Below are 20,078 nucleotides of genomic sequence, written 5' to 3'. Positions count from 1 at the left end.
TAGTTATATAAAGGTCTAAATTATTTAATCAATAGAAAGGAACTCGTAATAGAACGGCAAATTATCCTAAACTAATTTCAATTAACTATTTATTTATTCAGAGGACTTCGTGTGAAATTAGGTATCACATTCGTTAGTGTTCCGGCTAAAGAAAGAAATCCAAGCCTGTTATTTAATTTGTTTCGTTCATTACATAATTATACGAGTAATTACGGTCTTCATTACTAAAGTGATGCTTTATTTTTACCTATATTGTGTAACTTAATAATAAATTCAATCAAAATGGCAGTGTAATTAAGAGAAATGAGTGAGCACTTTTGTATCTTACATTTTCTACGTAATTCAGGCGAAGAAAGTCACACAATACTACAACGTCATGTGGTAAAAAATTTAACTGTTATAGGGTAATTACCTGATTACCCGACTGCGCCAGACAGAGGATTATGTTTTTTTTTGCTACTATTTTTTGTCACGCTCACGTTGTGACAATGAAACGTAAATCAATAATACAATCAGCAATGTAACAAAATGATAAATTCTGTCATTCCTACACCTATTTTATAATATTTCAAATGTTAAATTAAAACAAAAGAAACCGAAAAAGATCATTGTTTTATTAGCGAATCCGTCATTCAATTCTTCAATTAAGGTTAGTTTTCCAACAAAGGATAAAGAGCAGACAGGGGAAATTATAAATTCTTTATTTTTCAAGAGTATTTGTCCATTTCTTTTATTTTCTATTGGGTAATATCTTAACAGTGAATGAACTAGGCCTACTTGTCTTTTTCTTAAACTAATTTGTTTTTGTACAGAGGAGGACGTTGTACAGAAACACACATTCAATTCAAAAGTAGGTATCTAATTGTTTAAGACTGAGTTGCACCATTTTACTTTAACTTAAACAAACTTAAAAAATCTGTCAAACTCCATACAAAATTCACCGGTTATTGTTATAGTTACAGTTAAAGTAAGTTAGTGCAACTCAGCCTAAGACTTTATTAAGTTACCTACGATTAATCCATTGATAAAGATAGTGTCATTTTATCCTTAATTCCACACGATAACCAAACAATACAAAAATTTATATTTTTGATTGCATTTAAAAATGATAACTTACATGCACGGGTCTAGCGACATTTTTGTATGAAAACTATTATTATTATACTGTGATCTTATTTCGATTTTCTTTTTTGCTTTCACGCTATTAAAATCACTAGCTTTCTTATCAAAAGCCGTAATCATCCTTTTAGCTCTTTAAAAATGGCCTTTCATCAATGTCCCATGCTTATTTATACCAAACTTCATCAAAATTGTTTTAGCGTGTGAAATCGAACCAAACAGATTAGTTAGAAGTTATAATAGTAGGTAGTTAATACGGGTTGTCTGGTTGTTGTAATGTTACATTATCAAACTTGTAAATCTGGGATACATTTTATTTAGATTAGTCATTCAATGTGGTAGATGAAGCTTGACCCCTTTGTTGGACGGACCCTTATTTAAATAAATAAATCATTCATCATCCATTTAGTCCCAAACTAAACAAAGCTTGTTACTCTTAGTTTAGCATAATACTGCTTGTACTGCGGGTAACAGAAAATGGGTACTTAAACCTAACATAAATACTTTTTTTGGAAAGAGTACCTCTTTTTTTTTCTTTATACTACAAGGAAAGAAGGAAGCTAAATGATACTTATAGGAGTAGGAGTAGGTACAGTCTAGATTTTCTGGAAAAGTCATGCCAGGGTAATATTACATTCCTTAAATATCTTCTTAGTTTAGCAGACCCCTTACGCTTACATGGGGTATGTGAGGGATGCGTCTTTTGAAGTCATTGATGGTGCAGCAGAAGCTATAGCCTAGATCGATGCGGTCAGGGTCCCAGCCAATCCATTCAAAACGATCGCTGTTCCGGCAGTAGTCGGTGCAGAACTGCAGGCTGCGGACCTCAGCAGCCGTGTAGTAGGGGTTGTTGATGCTGACAAACGCAGTGCCGAGCCCACGGTGTTCGTCAATCACCACCTAGTGAAAAATTTTAGGCTTTGAAAATAGGTTTTCACCTTCTTCATCAGCATCATTTCAGCCATAGGACGTCCACTGCTGAACATAGGCCTCTCCCAATGATTTCCACAAAGGCCGGTTGGTAGCGGCCTGCATCCAGCGCCTTCCTGCAACCTTTATGAGGTAAATAAGTTTTATTTTCTGCAAAATACCTATATTAAACGGCCAGAAAACATGCAGTCACAATGAAACATTCCAGACTTTCTTTTATAAATCCTTAAATAAATAAATGAAAAAAATGTCGATTTTCGCAAAACGGTAGCGAAAACTTGCGGGTCTGTGACGTGTTTGCTGCGCGTCCACAACATCTTGAAAACGCACGCAAACAGTCAGTGTGTTAAAGCTCACTGAACAAAATTGCGTACCTTGTAGAAATAGAGGGGAACTGGAATCTTTCCGTTCCCTGTAGGTCCAAGCAAGTAAATTTTCTGTAGTACACCATGACTGTCGCGAAGTTCTGTTACCCCAAAGGTGCCGGTGTACACAACAGTGTTGTAATCGGCTTCAGCGATGCGAGCGCGAAGTTTCTGAAAGGTCGGATTATGTTGGTTGTGAAAATTTAGGTCTTTTTAGGAAGTAGGTATGCCTTGAAATTATTGGCTAATGGGTCAATTGCCCAATTAATATGTCTAGAAAAGTTTCTTAATAAAAGACTATGGCACACCCAGCTTCCAACAATCTCTCTTTTTGGCCTTTGTCCCTGTCACTGACCTGTTCAAGTTTGTTCCAATTTCCAGCGTTGAATGGTTGCCATTGAGGAGCGACGTTAATGAAAAAGAAGGTTGCACGCTGAGCCGAGGCAAATGGATGGTCACTCTTGGCGGTCAAGTGGCCGCGTGCCAAGTACTGACTCCTTGTGATGTACCGACCGACCATGTTACTACCGACAATTCCAGCAATTTGCGTTTTTTGACGAGCTTTCGAGTAGAGCTGGTCTGGATTAACGCCAGGGTAGAAATCACCAGCTAAAACATGTTGCTGCATAAATATTTGTAAAGCCCGGTCTGTGAGCACGTAGAGTTTTGTCCAATGACCCCAAGCTACCCACTCTTATCGCTCGCGCGTAATTTTTTACTAATTAATTATGTTGCTGTCACGCTCGCACACTCACTGCGGGCGCCCGTCGCACAGTCGCGACAGCAATATAATTACGCAGGAGCGATAAGGATGGGTAGTTTGGGGTCATTGGACAAAATTCTACGTGCTCACAGACCAGACTATAGTTATTTAACCGACAGAGTGGAATAGGACCCCCACTCTTCCCATGGTTGTTATAAAAGCGACTAAGGGACAAGCGAACATAAAGCCTGAGGAACACCCTCTCTAATTTACCTGAGGTCCATAAATGATCTATATCACATAACAAAAAACATACCCATCCATTCGGGCCGCCTGACGCGAGTCTGGTGGAGAGCATTCTCGGCTTTCAGGTGGTACTTCACGTACAGAACCTCCATTTTTTCTCGATTGAAGCAGGAATGGTAAGAAGTATAAAAAGAGTTCGCGACTTGATAACCAACCCTGAAATATCAATAGGAATAGGTACCCAACTACTCATTTTATGAAACATAATGGTAAGGCTGTCACAAGGTAAGCTGCTAAACTTGTCTGTTAACTTTTTAGCGGACGAAAAAATTCATTCAGGCTTAGTTGCACCACCTAACTTTGACCGTAACTATAACGATAACCGGTGCTTTTTGTAGGGAGTTTGACAGATGTTTGACGTTTGTTAAAGTTAAAGTAAGATGGTGCAACTCAGCCTTAGTCTTCTTTTTTTTCTTACTTGATGACGGCATTGTGGTCAAAACATTCTTCGTTAGTGAGTACAGCTTGAGATTCCGGGTGTCGGGCACACGTGAGACGGCCGAATTCGCCCTCGTCCCGCAACCAGCCCACACCTGAGATTAAGTTTCCGTTCATGCATGTTGCTTTCTGGCGAAATTAAGAGAGATAAAAATTATATGGTACCTTTGCAATCCAAGACTGCAAATTCTACACAAAATTCACATAGGGCACTATCGAGTACGGCACAAAGTACGGTGCCACTATTACTCGCCAAAGGCATAATAGATGCGTCAACTGGTGAGAGCTGAAGCTGTAGGAAGACTATCGCATTTGCACTCATCACATTGGCACAAATACCTTTTCAGGTCCTGTATCTAGGGTTGCCATCCGTCCGGGTTTCCCCTGTTTTTTCCTAGTTTAGAGAGCGTCCGGAGTGCGTCCGAGTGGGGTTTCATTTCTAGTCTTGGTTTAATTTTTTAAAGTTACCGAGCGAGCCACGCGACTTAGTTTTAAAAGAACCTATGGACATATCCGGGTTCTGTCTGGGCTCTAAAATCTGGAGTTTTCACGCGTCTTGTCCTCGTTACCAAATTTTAGAGATGGCAAACCTACTTGTATCTCACCAGTGCAGTGGTGCAAATGCGGAACTCTCTTGGTATAGGTACTCACAGCGAATGCAACGTCAGAGATGATTTTGGGATGCCTGATCTTGTTGTTTTGGCCAGGACAAGCGATGATGATCTCCTGCCCGGCGGTGACGCGGACTTGCCCGGTGTTGCCAGCGGGCTCCAGCAGTTTATTGTTGTGCACGTACACTGGTTGCGGTTGTCCGAGGTCACCTCTTATTTTGAATATGCAAACTGGATAAGGTAAAGATAACATTATAGTCTAATATTTCAAAATAAAAAGATATTTCTATTTATTTCCAAATACTTAAACCATTAAAATAAAATTTATATAAAATTAAGAAAAACTTCTGATAGAAAGAATAAAATCCACAGCCATTAAAATAAGTACATTTGTATAATTTAAAAGCATTAATATAAACGTTCACTGCTTAACACTTTGTGATTACATACCAGTTTCTTCTTCGTCGTCCTCCGGTTCGCTGATCCAACTTAGCTCTTCAATCGTCAGATATTCATCGAGAAAATTCTCAAATTCCTCTTCTTCGAGCGTTAAAGCTAGATCGCTGGGATCGTCAAGATGGTCAGCTGCCTTGACAGCTGTAGCCATCACGACAGCCAGAAACACCACGACGGAGTGCATTGTAAAAACCAACACTGCTGGTTAACACTGCTGGCTATCCTCAAGTGTCAGAGTTAAAGCTTTAACTGTGGTTTTATTGGATGATCCCTTATCTGCATTGCGTCAATAGTGCTACATAGGTACGTATCATATGTAGTTTTCAATGACGAATACGTTTTGAATAAATTCATAAAGTAATTTACTTCAATTGTTTCATTACATAAGTATGAATGAATACAGATAAAATTCAGACCAGATGTTTCACTTCTCTGGTTACTAATGTAATTAATGCGCTCGATAATTCTAAATAACTCCGTAGCTTATCCGATTTGGTATCATCCTAGGAGAAAGTGATATTGCATTCATAGAATTTATTTTTATTTTGAGAGTATAGAAACCAGGAACATGACTTTTGTTTTAAAGGGTAGCGCATTTTCTTACATAACATTTCAATTCCTATCATTGGAGGTCCGAAAATATTTCTCATACAATTTGAAACCATAATGATCATTCTTCATAAAAAATTTAAAACCTACACATTTNTGACTTTTGTTTTAAAGATTTTATTAAAAAGAAAACACAATTTTTTGTTTCTTGCATAGTTTTCGCTTCATGAAAAACATGCTTCTGTCCGCGGCTTGCCCGCATAAAATAAAGTTTGTCACAGATCGTTATTATGTTATTCTGATGATAAACAATCATATTATAAATTGCCATAAAAATTCCATCCAGTAAGTAGAGCAACAAATATCCATACAAACTTTCACGATAAAATATAGGACTAATTAATCCTCTTTCTGTGCTATGTCGAATTCCATGAGGATAGAGACTCTGGCGGCAACAAAACAATGATTCCTTTAGACATAAATACAAAATTAATTACTTTGCATACCTATAAATTTATACTGGTTCTCCAACCTACGGGAAAACCGTTGGGGAAAACACAATCATATTCGCTAAATACTGCTTCATGAAATGAGTAAGTAATTAAGTTACTTTAATTAATATAGTAGGTATACCTTTTTTAATACCTTTTCATAACTTACAAAAGCTTAGCTTGTAAGCAAAAAAAATAGGTAGGCAAAATACAACAACAGCTACGTTGTTGTACAAAATAAAATAGATATTACAGCCGCTGATATAAAGTATTTAAAAAACCGTCCCTCATAAGTAAATACTACAATTGATTCTCAGACGACGCACATACTTAGTGTTAAATTGCTTTGAGTATTTGGATTTACCTAGATTGGTAAGACCAATGCTTGCAAAACCTGAGACACCTAAGATTTGGTAAAACATTCACGTAAATTAGTGTTATCAAAAGAAATATGTTCTGCTCATTTGCGGTCAAGCGCCAAGGCCAAGATTTTAAACTACGCGATAGGAAAAGCTGAAGTTCGTGTTTGTAACATTTAAGTGTATCTGCAGTTAGGATACTATTTTCGTGTTTATCAATGAAAAGCATCGTGATATCTTTATGCGACGAAATAATCGCATGAAGGCACTAATCGATCACGCCGTAATACTTAATTCTTTGGCACATACAGGGAGGCGTGCGGATAAACCTACTGAGATAAAGGTTAATATAAAAGCAAAAAGTAAACAGATAATGATGACAATCAGTCCTGACTACACTGAAGGTGTAGTCAAAGTGACGGTAGCATCAGTACGTAGTGACAACGATGCGTACGCTGGTGATCTTCGCCTGCGCCGTGCTGGCCGTGATGGCTATGCCGGCAGACCTGCCCGAGCCCGGAGAACTCGCGCTGATGCTCAACGAGGAGGACTTCGAGGACTACCTCGACGAGTGGCTGGCCAAGGAAGAGCCCAACTGGGTCAACCTCACCCTTGCTGATGAACAGAGAAACGGCCGCAGCGGTAGGTTACCATATTTACACCGTGATATTTACAAAGTGATCCGTAATCGATTGAGAATAAAAAATAATCTAAAGTAACATTATCGAACGATTTAATTAAATTGGGATTAAAATCAGCTACAAAATATCGAATACTGTATAATTATTTGTGATACAGGATGCACGTTCCGCGTAAACGGTGATCTTGGGCAGCCTCAGCCGGTGTACATCCGCCGTAACCAGCTGTTGATGCCATCTGGCAACACTGGTCAGATCTTCGTCAACACTGGTGAGCAGATCCGCATCGCCTGCACCGGCTCCGGCCGTACCATCCAGCATCCCAACATCAACGCCAACGTAGCTGTTGCTGTAAGTAACTGGCATTAAAAGTTCTGACGATCTTCAATAATTTGCAAGCTAATTGCGTCTTATTTCTGCTAAGACAGGAATTTTAACCTCGCCGAGTAGATTAGATTTCAATTATCTATTTAATGAAGTAGCTGTCTTGTCTAATCCTAATACTAACTTATTTGTTATATTTATCAGACAATCGGTTAATTTTATACAGACAGCTACGTGTGTTAGCGGGAACACTGTCTCCGGCAGTGGCTGGTTGCGAGCCAACGGTGCCTTCGGAGGGCTCACATGTTCCGCACACGCTTTCCATGAGGCTCAGAACACCAACGACAGGTGTTTCAACAACCATGCTGTTATCCGGTAAGTCTATTTATCTATCAGATTTGTTTTTAAGCCAGTCACTATCGCTAATCTCTTAACAGCTATGTATGACTAAATTGAAGTTTGAGCGAGATTATCATAATACCTTGAATTTCTAACCATCGTCTTCTTTGGATTTAGGTATTTCCCCAGGAAATGATTTGGTACGAGTTTTCTCTATACAAACACAGAATACATTATAGTAGCACAACATCTACAACCTATCGTGAGTAAATACATGAGGGTTATGATTCACAGTGAAAAAGATACAATTTCGTTGGCTTATCAGCTACGGTCTTACTATTTTTACAAAAAAAAAACTTATTGTCTTTTCCAGAGTTGGATTCATCGTTGACAACGTTTTCCACACCTGGTACAGGTCTTGCTTCGACCCCGTTCGTTTAGAAGTTTTGTACGTGTGGTACGACCAAACTGCAGCCTATGCCGTCCATCAAACTGGCGTCGATCGTCCTAGCTGGCTAGGTATTGCATTTTAATAAATAGGAGAAAAGAACGTAGGCAATTAACTTTAATTTTCTTATCGATATGAATAAAAATGTACCTATTTGCAGCTGGCAGCTTCTTCCCTGGCATTGGAATCAACAACCTATACACCCAAGTCCAACAGAAGGCACGAATAGCCACGATCGTTGGTCAAGCTTTGGCTGATCGATATGTGACGGCCACTCAATTCTTGGCACGTGGTCACCTAGCCGCCAAGAGTGACTTCCCATTCGCCACCGCCCAGCGTGCCACTTTCTACTTCATCAATGCCGCTCCCCAGTGGCAGCCATTCAATGCTGGAAACTGGAACTCCCTTGAACAGGTATCATACTTCATTCCAAGTCATTAATAAATTGGGAACACCATACATAACCATGTCCAGAATATTAATAAAATCTTGTTTCAGAATCTCCGTGCCCGCATCGGTCAAGCCAACTACAATACTGTAATCTACACCGGCACTTTCGGTGTGTCTCAGCTCCGCGATGCTAGCAATCGTCTCCAAGACATATTCTTACACCAAACCGGCAACACTCGTCAGCTTCCTGTACCTCTGTATTATTACAAGGTAAGTAAATAATTTTTCTTTCAATGGAGATAATACATATTATATCGACTATATCGCCTTGAAGCGTGCATCTTAGGAATGCCTGTTATTGAAATCCTTGGGGAAATCCGTCCGAAATTGACAATATGGTCTTTTTGACTTCAGGTGGCATACGACGCGGGCCGCCGTCTTGGCACTGCTTTCATCAGCATCAACAACCCCTACTACACGACGGCCGAGGTCCGCAGCCTGCAGTTCTGCACGGACCGCTGCCGCAACAACAACGCCTTCAGCTGGCTCCGCTGGCAGCCCGACCGCATCGACATCGGCTACAGTTTCTGCTGCACCATCGCCGACTTCAGAAGAGTCATTACCCACATTCCTAACTGGACCGTAGTTGGTTTGCTTACATAAGAGAAGCTTAGTGCGTAATATACGATTACCTAGTTGTTAGAACCATCAGTCACCGTAATAGGGGCGTGTATTCAAAACAAAAGAAATGAATTTAATTATTGTAGGTACGTCATGCTAATTTATCAGCATGTTATCTTTCTTAATCCTTAAGAACGGCAAGATATCTAAATTGTAAGGTGTTGCAGGCTTATGAAAACAAAATACTCCCAATAAATAAATTAAATTAAATATTGATAAATGTACATTTGATATGTTATTCCTTTACCATTATTATCCCCCAGATCTTATGTACCAAAAGTAACATATTATACTCTACCATGTATATAAAGATTTTTATTACCGCACAATAGGTAGTTACACCAAAGTTATACAACATAAACACTGCTTCAGGAAATGCAAATGTGTAGGTAGGTTAGTTTCTGAAGGAAAAAAGCACACGAAAGTAATGAAAAGTTTTTACCCTTTTAAATTAATAACGTTCCCTTTTAAGTTCGACTTTCACAACTCGTAAACTTGAAGTCACGTCTCTACGAGCAAATTCGTCACAGTGACGTGTATTGACGAAGCAATACAGGCATATTTTATTTTTTACGTCACACCGATATAAATTATGATCTACACTATGTTAATAGACACCAGTATAATATGAGGATAAGTGACTGTTTACGCAAGGCTGGTGTTGAGAAAATGCATTGATTGTTTTTATTTACATACACACTGTTAGACGCACTTCATGTTTAACAATCAAGCTTCGTGATAACAATCTTAATCCACGGAAATAATCAAGTAAGATCACTTATCGTTCACGCTTCTATTAATTAACGTATTTTTTGGGCTGGTCTAGGGAAGCTGATAATGGCTAATATAAAAACAAAGAACGCCAAGATAATGTTGACATTCAGTCCTGACTACACTGAAGGTGTAGTTAACGTCGTGGTAGCATTAGAACGGAGTCGCAACGATGCGTTCGCTGGTGATCCTCGCCTGCTTTGTGCTGGCCGCGGCGGCCATGCCGGCGGACCTGCCCGCGCCGGGGGAGCTGGCGCTAATGTTCAATGAGGAGGACTTCGAGGACTACCTCGACGAGTGGCTGGCCAAGGAAGAGCCCAAATGGATCAACGTCACCCTTGCTGAAAACCTGAGAAACGCCCGAAGTGGTCAGTAACCTTTAATGTACACTACACACAGCGCGAGCGGCTTGACACTACTTTTTGGGACTCTCTGTATAAGTTTTAAAAGACGATAGGTACCTACCTAAATTAAAAATTTGTGACTGTCCATCCAAATTTTGGAAATGAACTGATTGTTTTGAACTGAATAATATTTAGGAGTTTATTGTTTTGTAGATGTTGAAAGTTTTGCGATACCTATACAGGATGCACGTTCCGAGTGAATGGCGATCTTGGGCAGCCACAACCGGTGTACATCTACCGCAACGAGTTCCTGATGCCGACCGGCAACACTGGCGAGATACATGTCAACACTGGAGATGAAATCCGCATCGCCTGCACCGGCTCCGGCCGAACCATCGTGCATCCTCAACTCAGTACTACCGTATCGACCGCTGTAAGTACTGGCATAAACAACTTCTGAAAGTTCTGTTGCTCAACAACAACTAATAGCAATTTATAGTTATGCTGATTTGTAAACGTCAATGAGCTATCCTTTAGCAATCGCGATGACTAGTTAAGATTTACATTATCCGTTCAAGTAAAACTACCAATCTATTTGTAAGCGTCATTTTACAAAGCACTTTAACCTACTCTTGTTCTCACGTTAATCTTTTAGACGGCTACATGTGTCAGCGACAACATAATCTCTGGAAGTGGCTGGTTGGGAGCCAATGGTGCCTTCGGCGACCTCACATGTTCCTCAAACGCATACCATGAGGCTCAGTACACTGGTGAAACATGTTTCAACAACAATCTAGTCATTCGGTGAGTTCATCATTCGTGAAAATACGGGATATCCGTATTTAGAATGAGATTCCGTTATAATAAAGGTATTTTTTAGCAACCCTCTTAAAATTTTTTTTTCAGAGTTGGTTTTATCGTCGACGACGTGTTCCACACCTGGTACAGGTCTTGCTTCGACCCCGTTCGCTTAGAAGTTCTATACGTGTGGTACGAACAGACTGCTGCCTATGCCGTCCACCAGACTGGCGTGGCCCGTCCTAGCTGGCTAGGTATATCCTTCTTTATTACAGAAACTATCACATAAATTACGCAGTTAGGATACAAAAATAATAGGATCCTGTTTGTAGATATCTAATATCAACACGAATTTTCAGTTGGTGGCTTTTTCCCCGGCGTTGGAATTAACAACCTCTACACTCAAGTTCAACAAAAGGCGCAAATCGCCAGCATTGTAGGAGATACTTTAGCTGATCAATACGTGACTGCCACCCAATTCTTGGCACGCGGTCACCTCGCAGCCAAGAGTGATTTCCCACTGGCCACTGGTCAGCGAGCCTCTTTCTACTTCATCAATGCCGCTCCCCAATGGCAGCCATTCAACGCTGGAAACTGGAACTTCCTTGAACAGGTAATAAACTGCATTTCGTGCTTCAACTTTAAGATATAACATAACAAGACTGATCTCTATAAAAGATAGATGCATAGCTCTTAATAATATCAGTTACCTTGCATAACCAAATCATCTGTTTTAGGATCTTCGTGCTCGCATCGGACAAGCGAACTACAATGCAATGATCTACACCGGCACTTTCGGTGTGTCTCAGCTCCGCGATGCCAACAATGTTCTCCAAGATATATACCTGCGTGACGTCGGAGTCAGTCCTCAACTGCCTGTACCTCTCTACTTTTACAAGGTGAGTTATATTGTTGTTTAGTCGGGGGTAAATATCGACTAGCATTGGATAGAGCCGAATACATGGAATTAGTCGTAGAATATAATCTTTGACGTGAATTTTTTCGACGTTTGCATTATTTTGCAGGTTGCATACGACGCGGGTCGCCGCCTCGGGACGGTGTTCATCAGCATCAACAACCCCTACTACACGGCGGCCGAGGTCCGCAGCCTGCAGTTCTGCACGGACCGCTGCCGCAACAACAACGCCTTCAGCTGGCTCCGCTGGCAGCCCGACCGCATCGACATTGGCTACAGCTTCTGCTGCACCGTCGCCGACTTCAGAAGAGTCATTCCTCACATCCCAGACTTCGATGTCATCGGTTTACTGTCATAAGAGAACCTTAACCTAGTCTTAATTTACAGCCATTTGCAGATGGGATTATCAGTCGTAATAGGGGCGTAGTTTTTTATAACAAAAGAAGTTAATTAAATCATAGTACGTCATGCAAATAAATAATCAGCACATAAATGTATGTAATTACCTACTTAATGTAATNGGCCTAATAGGTACGATACGAGAAAGATAAGATTCTGAAGTAAAAGAAGTAGTTGCGTTGTAAGGTTACAAAACCAAAAATATGTAAGTAGGTACATTCTCCAAAATAGAATAAGGAAAATCAATCAATAAAATAACAATTATAAATTATTATTTGATATTTTACTCCTTTACCCAGATCCTCCACAATTATTCCGCTTAAATCATAACAGTTTTTATACACCTATAAAGGTACCTATTAAATAGGTACATTCAACCATAAGGCGTATATCACACTGCGCCGCGCTCGTACGCGGGACGACAGATTTAATCATTGTATGCAAGTAGGGTGGGTGCACCAGTCCCACACCAGGAACCAGTAGTACACCATTTCTAATTTCACATCAAAATATTAACAATCTGTCGAATTTCCCGCCACTTTTGTTACGTTTGGTAGCACTGCCGTACTTCTACCAATCATTAGTCATAAATAAAAGCGACAACACGACTTGGTATGATCTGGTCAACCTTAGGCACATTGCAACTTTCCACATTGAATGTTAAATAAAAATAAACCTTACAGCTATTAAGAAAATTGGAATGAACTACTTGATTCTATGATAGATAAGGAGTAGTTAATTCTTTTTTTTTGCAATGATTGTTGTAACAATTGAGTCACAATATCAATAACTTTTAAAATGTCGCTTATTTGGTTTGTTACTAGTACACCCACCCTACCTCAGTTTGTATAGAAAACACGCGCGGCACAACACACTGACAACGCGTCCGCGCGTGGGATCTTTTATATGAAATAACAAATTTTTAGAAATCTTTGAATGCAGTTCTCTTTCTTTTCAAAAATGAAGGAATGTTTTCTTTCAGTCAAACTTTCTATCTACAGTATTAAGAGTACTTTCCCTCCAGGTGGCATTACAAAATTCCACCCTGTATATAAGTATGTAGGTCAGGTTCTGAAATTAATACTCAATAACAGACTGTGTTTACTTTATTTCCATTTCGAAGAGTATAATGTATGTGAAATACGTCCTATTTATCGGACTCTACCCACTTACCCCATTCACCGTGCACCACCACCACAAAAATATCCAGGCATCAAGGCTGGTATCAGACCGTCAAGGCAGGCTTCAGAAAGTCCTTCCCTTGAGAGACTCTCGCCTGGACCAGGAATATGGCTGACAAATTAATGTTATGTACCTAACTGAAATTGTTTATTTGTGATTATTTACTGTGGGACGCATTTACATTTTTTATCAAACGTTTTGATAAAATCTTAAACCGCGAAAATAATCGCTTAAGATCACTTATCGTTCACCTGTTAATNACCCTAATAACTTATTCTTTGCACCGTCTAGGGACGTCCGGAAAATCCAAGATAATAGCTAATATATAAACTAAAATCACTAAGGCAATGGTGGCATTCAGTTCTGATTACATTGAAAGTAAGGCGGTAACACCAGTAGTCAGTACATAGTGACGATGCGTTCGCTGGTGATCCTCGCCTGCTTTGTCCTGGCCGCGGTGGCCATGCCAGCGGAGTTGCCACCCGGGGAGCTGGCGCTGATGCTCAACGAGGAGGACTTCGAGGACTACCTCGACAAGTGGCTGGCCAAGGAGGAGCCCAACTGGATCAACGTCACCCTTGCTGATGAACAGAGGAACGCCCGAAGTGGTAGGTGATCAGTTACCTACGAGTACGAGTATTCTTAATAAATTCTAGGTAGATTGTAAATTCACCAAATCTAAAAAGGTATGAACAGTAATAAGTTGTAAAATGACCATTAAAAGGTAGTAGGTAAATAACTTGCATGTTTTGTATAATGTTCTAGTTTCTACAGTGTGGAATCTTCACTATTATTTTCATTAGTTTTATAATAAATAAATAAATAAATGGTCCGTACATGATGCATACGATTTTTTTTTTGATATCCAGGGTGCACGTTCCGAGTTAATGGCGATCTTGGGCAGCCCCAACCGGTGTACATCTACCGCGATCAGTTATTGTTGCCTACTGGCAACTCTGGTCAGATGCTTGTCAACACCGGTGAGTAGATCCGCATCGCCTGCACCGGCTCCGGCCGCACTATCCAGCATCCAAACATCAACGCTAACGTGGCGGTCGCTGTGAGTTGTTGGCAATACTGGCTTTTTAACTTCTGAAAATCAATCTACAGTATCTTCCTACAACTATAATAATAACATTTGTCAATGAATGAGACAATAAATGGGTCTTCAGCAATCTCGATGACTAGATAAGATTTGAATTATCTGTGTGTAGCGTCTACTTTGAATTGCTATTACTTAATTGACACACTTGAAAAACAGTTGAACATACTCGGGCTCTCTCTAATTTTTTATGTTTGAACAGACGGCTACGTGTGTAAGTGATAACATCGTCTCTGGTAGCGGTTGGTTGTCAGCCAACGGTGCTTTCGGCGGGCTAACATGTTCTGCACACGCCTTCCACGAGGCTGAGTACACTGGTGAAACATGTTTCAACAATAATCTTGTCATCCGGTAAGTTTTTTATCATTGAGCAATATTATGTTCTCAGTAAATTAACTCTACCCAATGACTCGGTACTACCTATCATATTATCTTTTCTAGGGTTGGATTCATCGTCGACAACGTTTTCCACACCTGGTACAGATCTTGCTTCGACCCCGTACGTTTAGAAGTTCTTTACGTATGGTACGACCAGACTGCAGCCTATGCCGTCCACCAGACTGGCGTCGACCGTCCTAGTTGGCTTGGTATTTTCTTTTAATTATTTTATGCGGAATGAGACAAAAGAAACTATTCTATTTTTGGATACATTCTTAATTTAAAATTCAAATTACAGCTGGCAGCTTTTTCCCTGGCGTTGGAATCAACAACCTCTACACTCAAGTTCAACAAAAGGCGCAAATCGCCAGCATTGTAGGAGAGACTTTAGCTGATCAATACGTGACTGCCACCCAATTCTTGGCACGTGGTCACCTCGCAGCCAAGAGCGATTTCCCATTGGCCACCGGACAGCGGGCCACTTTCTACTTCATCAATGCCGCTCCCCAGTGGCAGCCATTCAACGCTGGAAACTGGAACTTCCTTGAACAGGTAATAAACTGCATTTCATGCTTCAACTTTAAGATATGGCATAATAAGACTGATCTCTATAAAAGATAGAAGTATAGCTCATAATAATATCAGTTACCTTGCTTACTTAACCAAATCATTTGTTTTAGGATCTTCGTGCTCGCATCGGTCAAGCCAACTACAATGCCATCATCTACACCGGCACTTTCGGTGTGTCTCAGCTCCGCGATGCTAACAATGTACTCCAAGATATATACTTGCGTGATAATGGAGGCAGTCGTCAACTGCCTGTGCCTCTCTACTATTACAAGGTGAGTTGGAATGTTCATTCCTGTGGGAAATTAGTATGTTTTCCTGCTTGCCTGAAGAAAGGTCATTGGATATATCCTTAGGCATATTTTTTTACGTTTGCATTATTCACCAGGTTGCATACGACGCAGGCCGCCGCCTTGGCACTGCTTTCATCAGCATCAATAACCCCTACTACACGGCGGCCGAGGTCCGCAGCCTGCAGTTCTGCACGGACCGCTGCCGCAACAACAACGCCTTCAGCTGGCTCAGCTGGCAGCCCGACCGTATTGACATCGGCTATAGCTTCTGCTGCACAATCGCCGACTTCAGAAGAGTCATTACTCACATACCAGACTTTGACGTCATCGGCTTACTGTCATAAGAGAACTAAAACAACTTTTAGACCTGTGAAGTGGAGTGGAGTGTAGTGTTTCTTAACAGAAGTGAGTTCAATCGAATTACGTCACAGATAATATCAACATTCTAACTCTAAGTAGGTACCTATTGGTTTTTAAGATTGCTTGTTGATAGCATCTTAAATACAAAACAGCCAGATATCAGCATAATAATATATGTAAGTAATTAATAGGGTTTAAAATGGTATTACAGTCTTTATCTGTTGATAAAAGATTTTTTTTCTTTATCTTTCCTTAAAACACTTTTTCAGCTCTATCCGCCCAAAGTATGGGGGAAAAAATTTGGAAATACCTAGTAATTTTAATGAACCATTTTTTTTTATTATAATAGAAGAGACAAACAGAGATAAGAGATAAACTCATTATTATAGGTAATTTGACTAATTTTAAACCACTTCCATATCTTTGTTATTATGAAGTATGAACTATGTATTAATGTTATTAGTTCTTAAAAAAAGGATTGATATTAGTTTACCTTTTTGCGTTAAGCAATAACTATGCCAAGAATCTAATCTAAGTATTAACACGTTAAACAACGCCATAACATCTACGTTGTTTGAAATCTGAGAAATATTTTTTTCATACCTACTTAGTATAATAATGAGCCTCTTGGTATTAGGTTAATTATTGGAAAAATAAATGTCTATTAATTAGGCAAGGTATTTCTACTATTAACTATTTATTACATTTACCTATTGCTAGTGAATATGTTATAATATGAGCTATCAAGATGGTCGACAAAACATTTGAGTTTAGTTTATTTAGTAGGTATAAAATCATAAATAAATAATTCATACCAATTTAAATATTAAATGGATACAAGCAGTGTTAAAATCGATCGCATTAAAATTAATATTCTTTAAATAAATAAATAAATAAATAAATAAATACTCTACTAAGTAAGTACCTACTTGGACGATCAAGAAAATATAAGTGTTCTAATTTTCTTCCAATTTCAGTGTTGTTTTCATAGTGAGAAAATACTTTTACCAATGAAGTTGAGTCGTGGTTATTAAGCGTCAGCTGGTAACATACATTTTTATAAAAAAAACTAGCTTTCCGCCCGCGGCTTCGCCCGCTTGGAATTTTGTCTGTCACAGTAAATCTTTATCGCGCGCGTCCCTGTTTCAAAAACCGAGATAAAAACTAACCTATGTATGTTCTTTCCCGGGACTCAAACTATCTCTATGCCAAATTTCATCAAAATCGGTTGCGAGGTTTAAGCGGGAAAGCGTAACAGACAGACAGACAGACAGACAGACAGACAGAGTTACTTTCGCATTTATAATATTATATAGTTGGGATTGGGATAGGACGAATAATCCTTATTTACCCTACAGGCAGCATGGCGGATAGCTCTTCAGTGATAAGCGGGAATGGACTGCTGGGAGAGAGCTTACAGGATTGATATAGCTAAAAGCTGTACCATGGACAGTATTTCTCTACGTTATTTTTAGTTTAACCTTTGAATAAGTGAATGCACGTTCTACACAACCTACGAATAGTTCCAAGTTTTTAAAATATTTATTTCATCTTTAAAATATTCAATTCATTCATTCGAGTAATCGAAAATTGATGGTGCCATACATAGAGTAGGTACGATTTTTTTTTTGCATTTCTGAGTAGAGGGAGAGCAGCAATATCTTTTGTAAGGAAAGCAGAGAGCAGAAATAATTGTATTGTTGATGTCGATGCTATGTTGAGTGTCGGTAAATATAAAAATTCAAAGGTGACTGACTGACTGACTGACTGACTGACATAGTGATCTATCAACGCACGTCGCACAGCCCAAACCACTGGACGGATCGGGCTGAAATTTGGCATGCAGGTAGATGTTATGTGACGTAGGCATCCGCTAAGAAAGAAATTTTACGAAACTCCACCCCTAAGGGGGTAAAACGGGATCCACGCGTACGAAGTCGCGGGCGGCGGTTAGTACCTACTGTATTTGTAGCTGATCTACACACAATACGAGTATGATGCTACTATAATATTATAAATGCGAAAGTTTGTATGGCTGTTAACATGTTTGTTACTCTTTCACGCAAAAACTACTGAACAGATTTTGATGAAACTTTACAGTATTATTGTTTATACATCAGAATAATATATGCTATAATTTTTAATCACCCATCGCACGCACCTTTCAGACACGCTCACAACCATCCTATAAGATGCCTCTATCAACAATAAGTAATTACGTGCAATAATTATATGCAATTTTATTTTATCATCGATCATCTTGAATTAATACTCTAACCGTTTAAATACGTAATCATAGTATAGCACCACATGAAGCAATAAAGATATTATGATTATGATTATGATTACTTAGGTAATAATCATGTATTTATATTAAAATGGGCGTACAATTTTTTATAATGCGAACAGCTAGGGACTGGAATTCGCTGCCTGCTGCTGTCTTTCCCGAAGACTATAATCCAGGCCTTTTATAGTCTTTTTCACCTAAGATGATTCGTATGACGTTTCGAGTTTGAAAGTTATAGAGATGTCACATAACTAAACCATAGCGATTTATCTATCGATTTTTTTCTAAGAGTTAGTGAAACCTACTTTTAGAGAAATATTTTGTATATGTGTTATTTAACAAAAAACATGTTTTTTTTAATTACAAATATTATTGTAACAATTTTTTATTGATAATATTCAAATTCCATGGACTTCGTGTTCAAAAAAACGATTCCTAAAAAGTTCTGGTTCTATTTCTTTAAATTAAAAACTATTAATTTATTTTCAATGCGTTTATTAAAGTCAACAATCGAAAAATATAGTTGATTTTTGAGATGTTTTTAATAACTAAGTAATCACTACAATCGATTAATGAACCGCGGAAATAATCGATTTTGTTATACAACAAATACCCCAGCACAAAATCTATTCCGTTTCACACATTGCGTACATTAAATAAAAAATATTTTTACATCGTATTTAATTAAAATATAATCAATAGACTCAGATTTTACTATATATTTCAAGACAAGTAGTTAATTTTTTTTTTATTATATTGCTAATGAAATACAAATATTTTTTCAAAAATATTCTGCATATGTAGTATGCGTAATATGGATAACCTTAAAGTGTCATACGGATCATCTTAGCTGAAAAAGACTATAATAGGCAGTGAATAGGCACTTATAGATGACCCACGCTGAACTGTCCCACCAAACTCAATGACAGGGGGGCGCTACCATCGTTCAACTATATGGTTTCCAACATAGCAAAAATCTGAACCAGCGATCCGGTATTGACGGTGGCGCCCCACTGTCAATGTCATCGACAGGACAGTCCAGTATTTTGGAACTATACAGGGCAGATGTGTACCATCCTAGACTGCATCCCATTTAACATCAGGTGCGATTGTGGTCAAATACCTGCCTTGTTGTGCATAAAAAAAGCGTCATAATTATGTCAGCTTTACTTCTATAATTTCTAGCAGGAATAGTCCCAGTGGTTATTATCAAGCAGTCATAAGTAAGTAGGTAGGTAAGTAAATTCCAAATTTCATTATACGATTTATGCCGATAGGTATAGTTACCCTCACATACAAAAAATAACTATTACATACTCGTAGCTACTTAAGATTAGCCAGGCTCTACGTTGCTACTACAACACTACGAGCAATCGGACGGGCAGTCGCTCTAGCTACTTACCTACGCAGCTACGGCGAGGCGCGTCTATCTACTACGAGTTACAACGTAGCTACGGAAGTGCTACGAAAGTAAAAAAAAAACGCTAAGGTTACGTATCTACAAAAATAGAAAAAAGTGTAAAAACAGTATGAT

At 39.0% G+C, this 20,078-nt stretch overlaps 2 protein-coding genes across 2 annotated transcripts; one reads left to right on the top strand and one right to left on the bottom strand.

Moving 5' to 3' along the window:
- Positions 1 to 260: 260 nt before the first annotated feature.
- LOC114351130 (uncharacterized) lies at positions 261 to 5,141 on the bottom strand. The gene is made up of 7 exons (XM_028302198.1): positions 4,923 to 5,141; positions 4,513 to 4,703; positions 3,842 to 3,990; positions 3,434 to 3,579; positions 2,770 to 3,023; positions 2,424 to 2,585; positions 261 to 2,019 (listed from the first exon to the last, which is right to left on the bottom strand). The coding sequence occupies exons 1-7, from the start codon at positions 5,110 to 5,112 to the stop codon at positions 1,771 to 1,773; spliced, it is 1,341 nt and encodes a 446-aa protein (XP_028157999.1). The 5' UTR covers positions 5,113 to 5,141; the 3' UTR covers positions 261 to 1,770.
- Positions 5,142 to 6,694: 1,553 nt separating this feature from the next.
- LOC114351165 (uncharacterized) lies at positions 6,695 to 16,405 on the top strand. Its single transcript, XM_028302250.1, is given in 21 exon segments — positions 6,695 to 6,969; positions 7,126 to 7,316; positions 7,516 to 7,664; positions 8,002 to 8,147; positions 8,237 to 8,490; positions 8,575 to 8,736; positions 8,881 to 9,126; positions 10,076 to 10,286; positions 10,505 to 10,695; positions 10,918 to 11,066; positions 11,169 to 11,314; positions 11,420 to 11,673; positions 11,798 to 11,959; positions 12,086 to 12,333; positions 13,957 to 14,165; positions 14,427 to 14,617; positions 14,862 to 15,010; positions 15,101 to 15,246; positions 15,336 to 15,589; positions 15,718 to 15,879; positions 15,993 to 16,405. Coding segments are annotated over 21 exon segments (4,065 nt in total). The 5' UTR covers positions 6,695 to 6,773; the 3' UTR covers positions 16,242 to 16,405.
- Positions 16,406 to 20,078: the final 3,673 nt, after the last annotated feature.

Source organism: Ostrinia furnacalis, unplaced genomic scaffold, assembly GCF_004193835.3.
Source record: "Ostrinia furnacalis isolate ACB-3 unplaced genomic scaffold, ASM419383v2 OfSCF1098, whole genome shotgun sequence".
In the NCBI taxonomy this organism is placed as follows: Eukaryota; Metazoa; Arthropoda; class Insecta; order Lepidoptera; family Crambidae; genus Ostrinia; species Ostrinia furnacalis.
The sequence above is the reverse complement of the archived record's forward strand: the minus strand, read 5'-3'. Positions and strand labels throughout refer to the sequence as shown.

What these genes read in the sequence shown, in the direction of transcription:
- LOC114351130 (XM_028302198.1), bottom strand. Translation starts at nt 5,112, where the DNA reads ATGCACTCCGTCGTGGTGTTTCTGGCTGTCGTGATGGCTACAGCTGTC. An exon ending in GACCACAATGCCGTCATCAA is followed by an intron (nt 3,580 to 3,841) that starts GTAAGAAAAAAA and finishes TTGATATTTCAG; the next exon opens with GGTTGGTTATCAAGTCGCGA. An exon ending in ATTGGAACAAACTTGAACAG is followed by an intron (nt 2,586 to 2,769) that starts GTCAGTGACAGG and finishes CCGACCTTTCAG; the next exon opens with AAACTTCGCGCTCGCATCGC.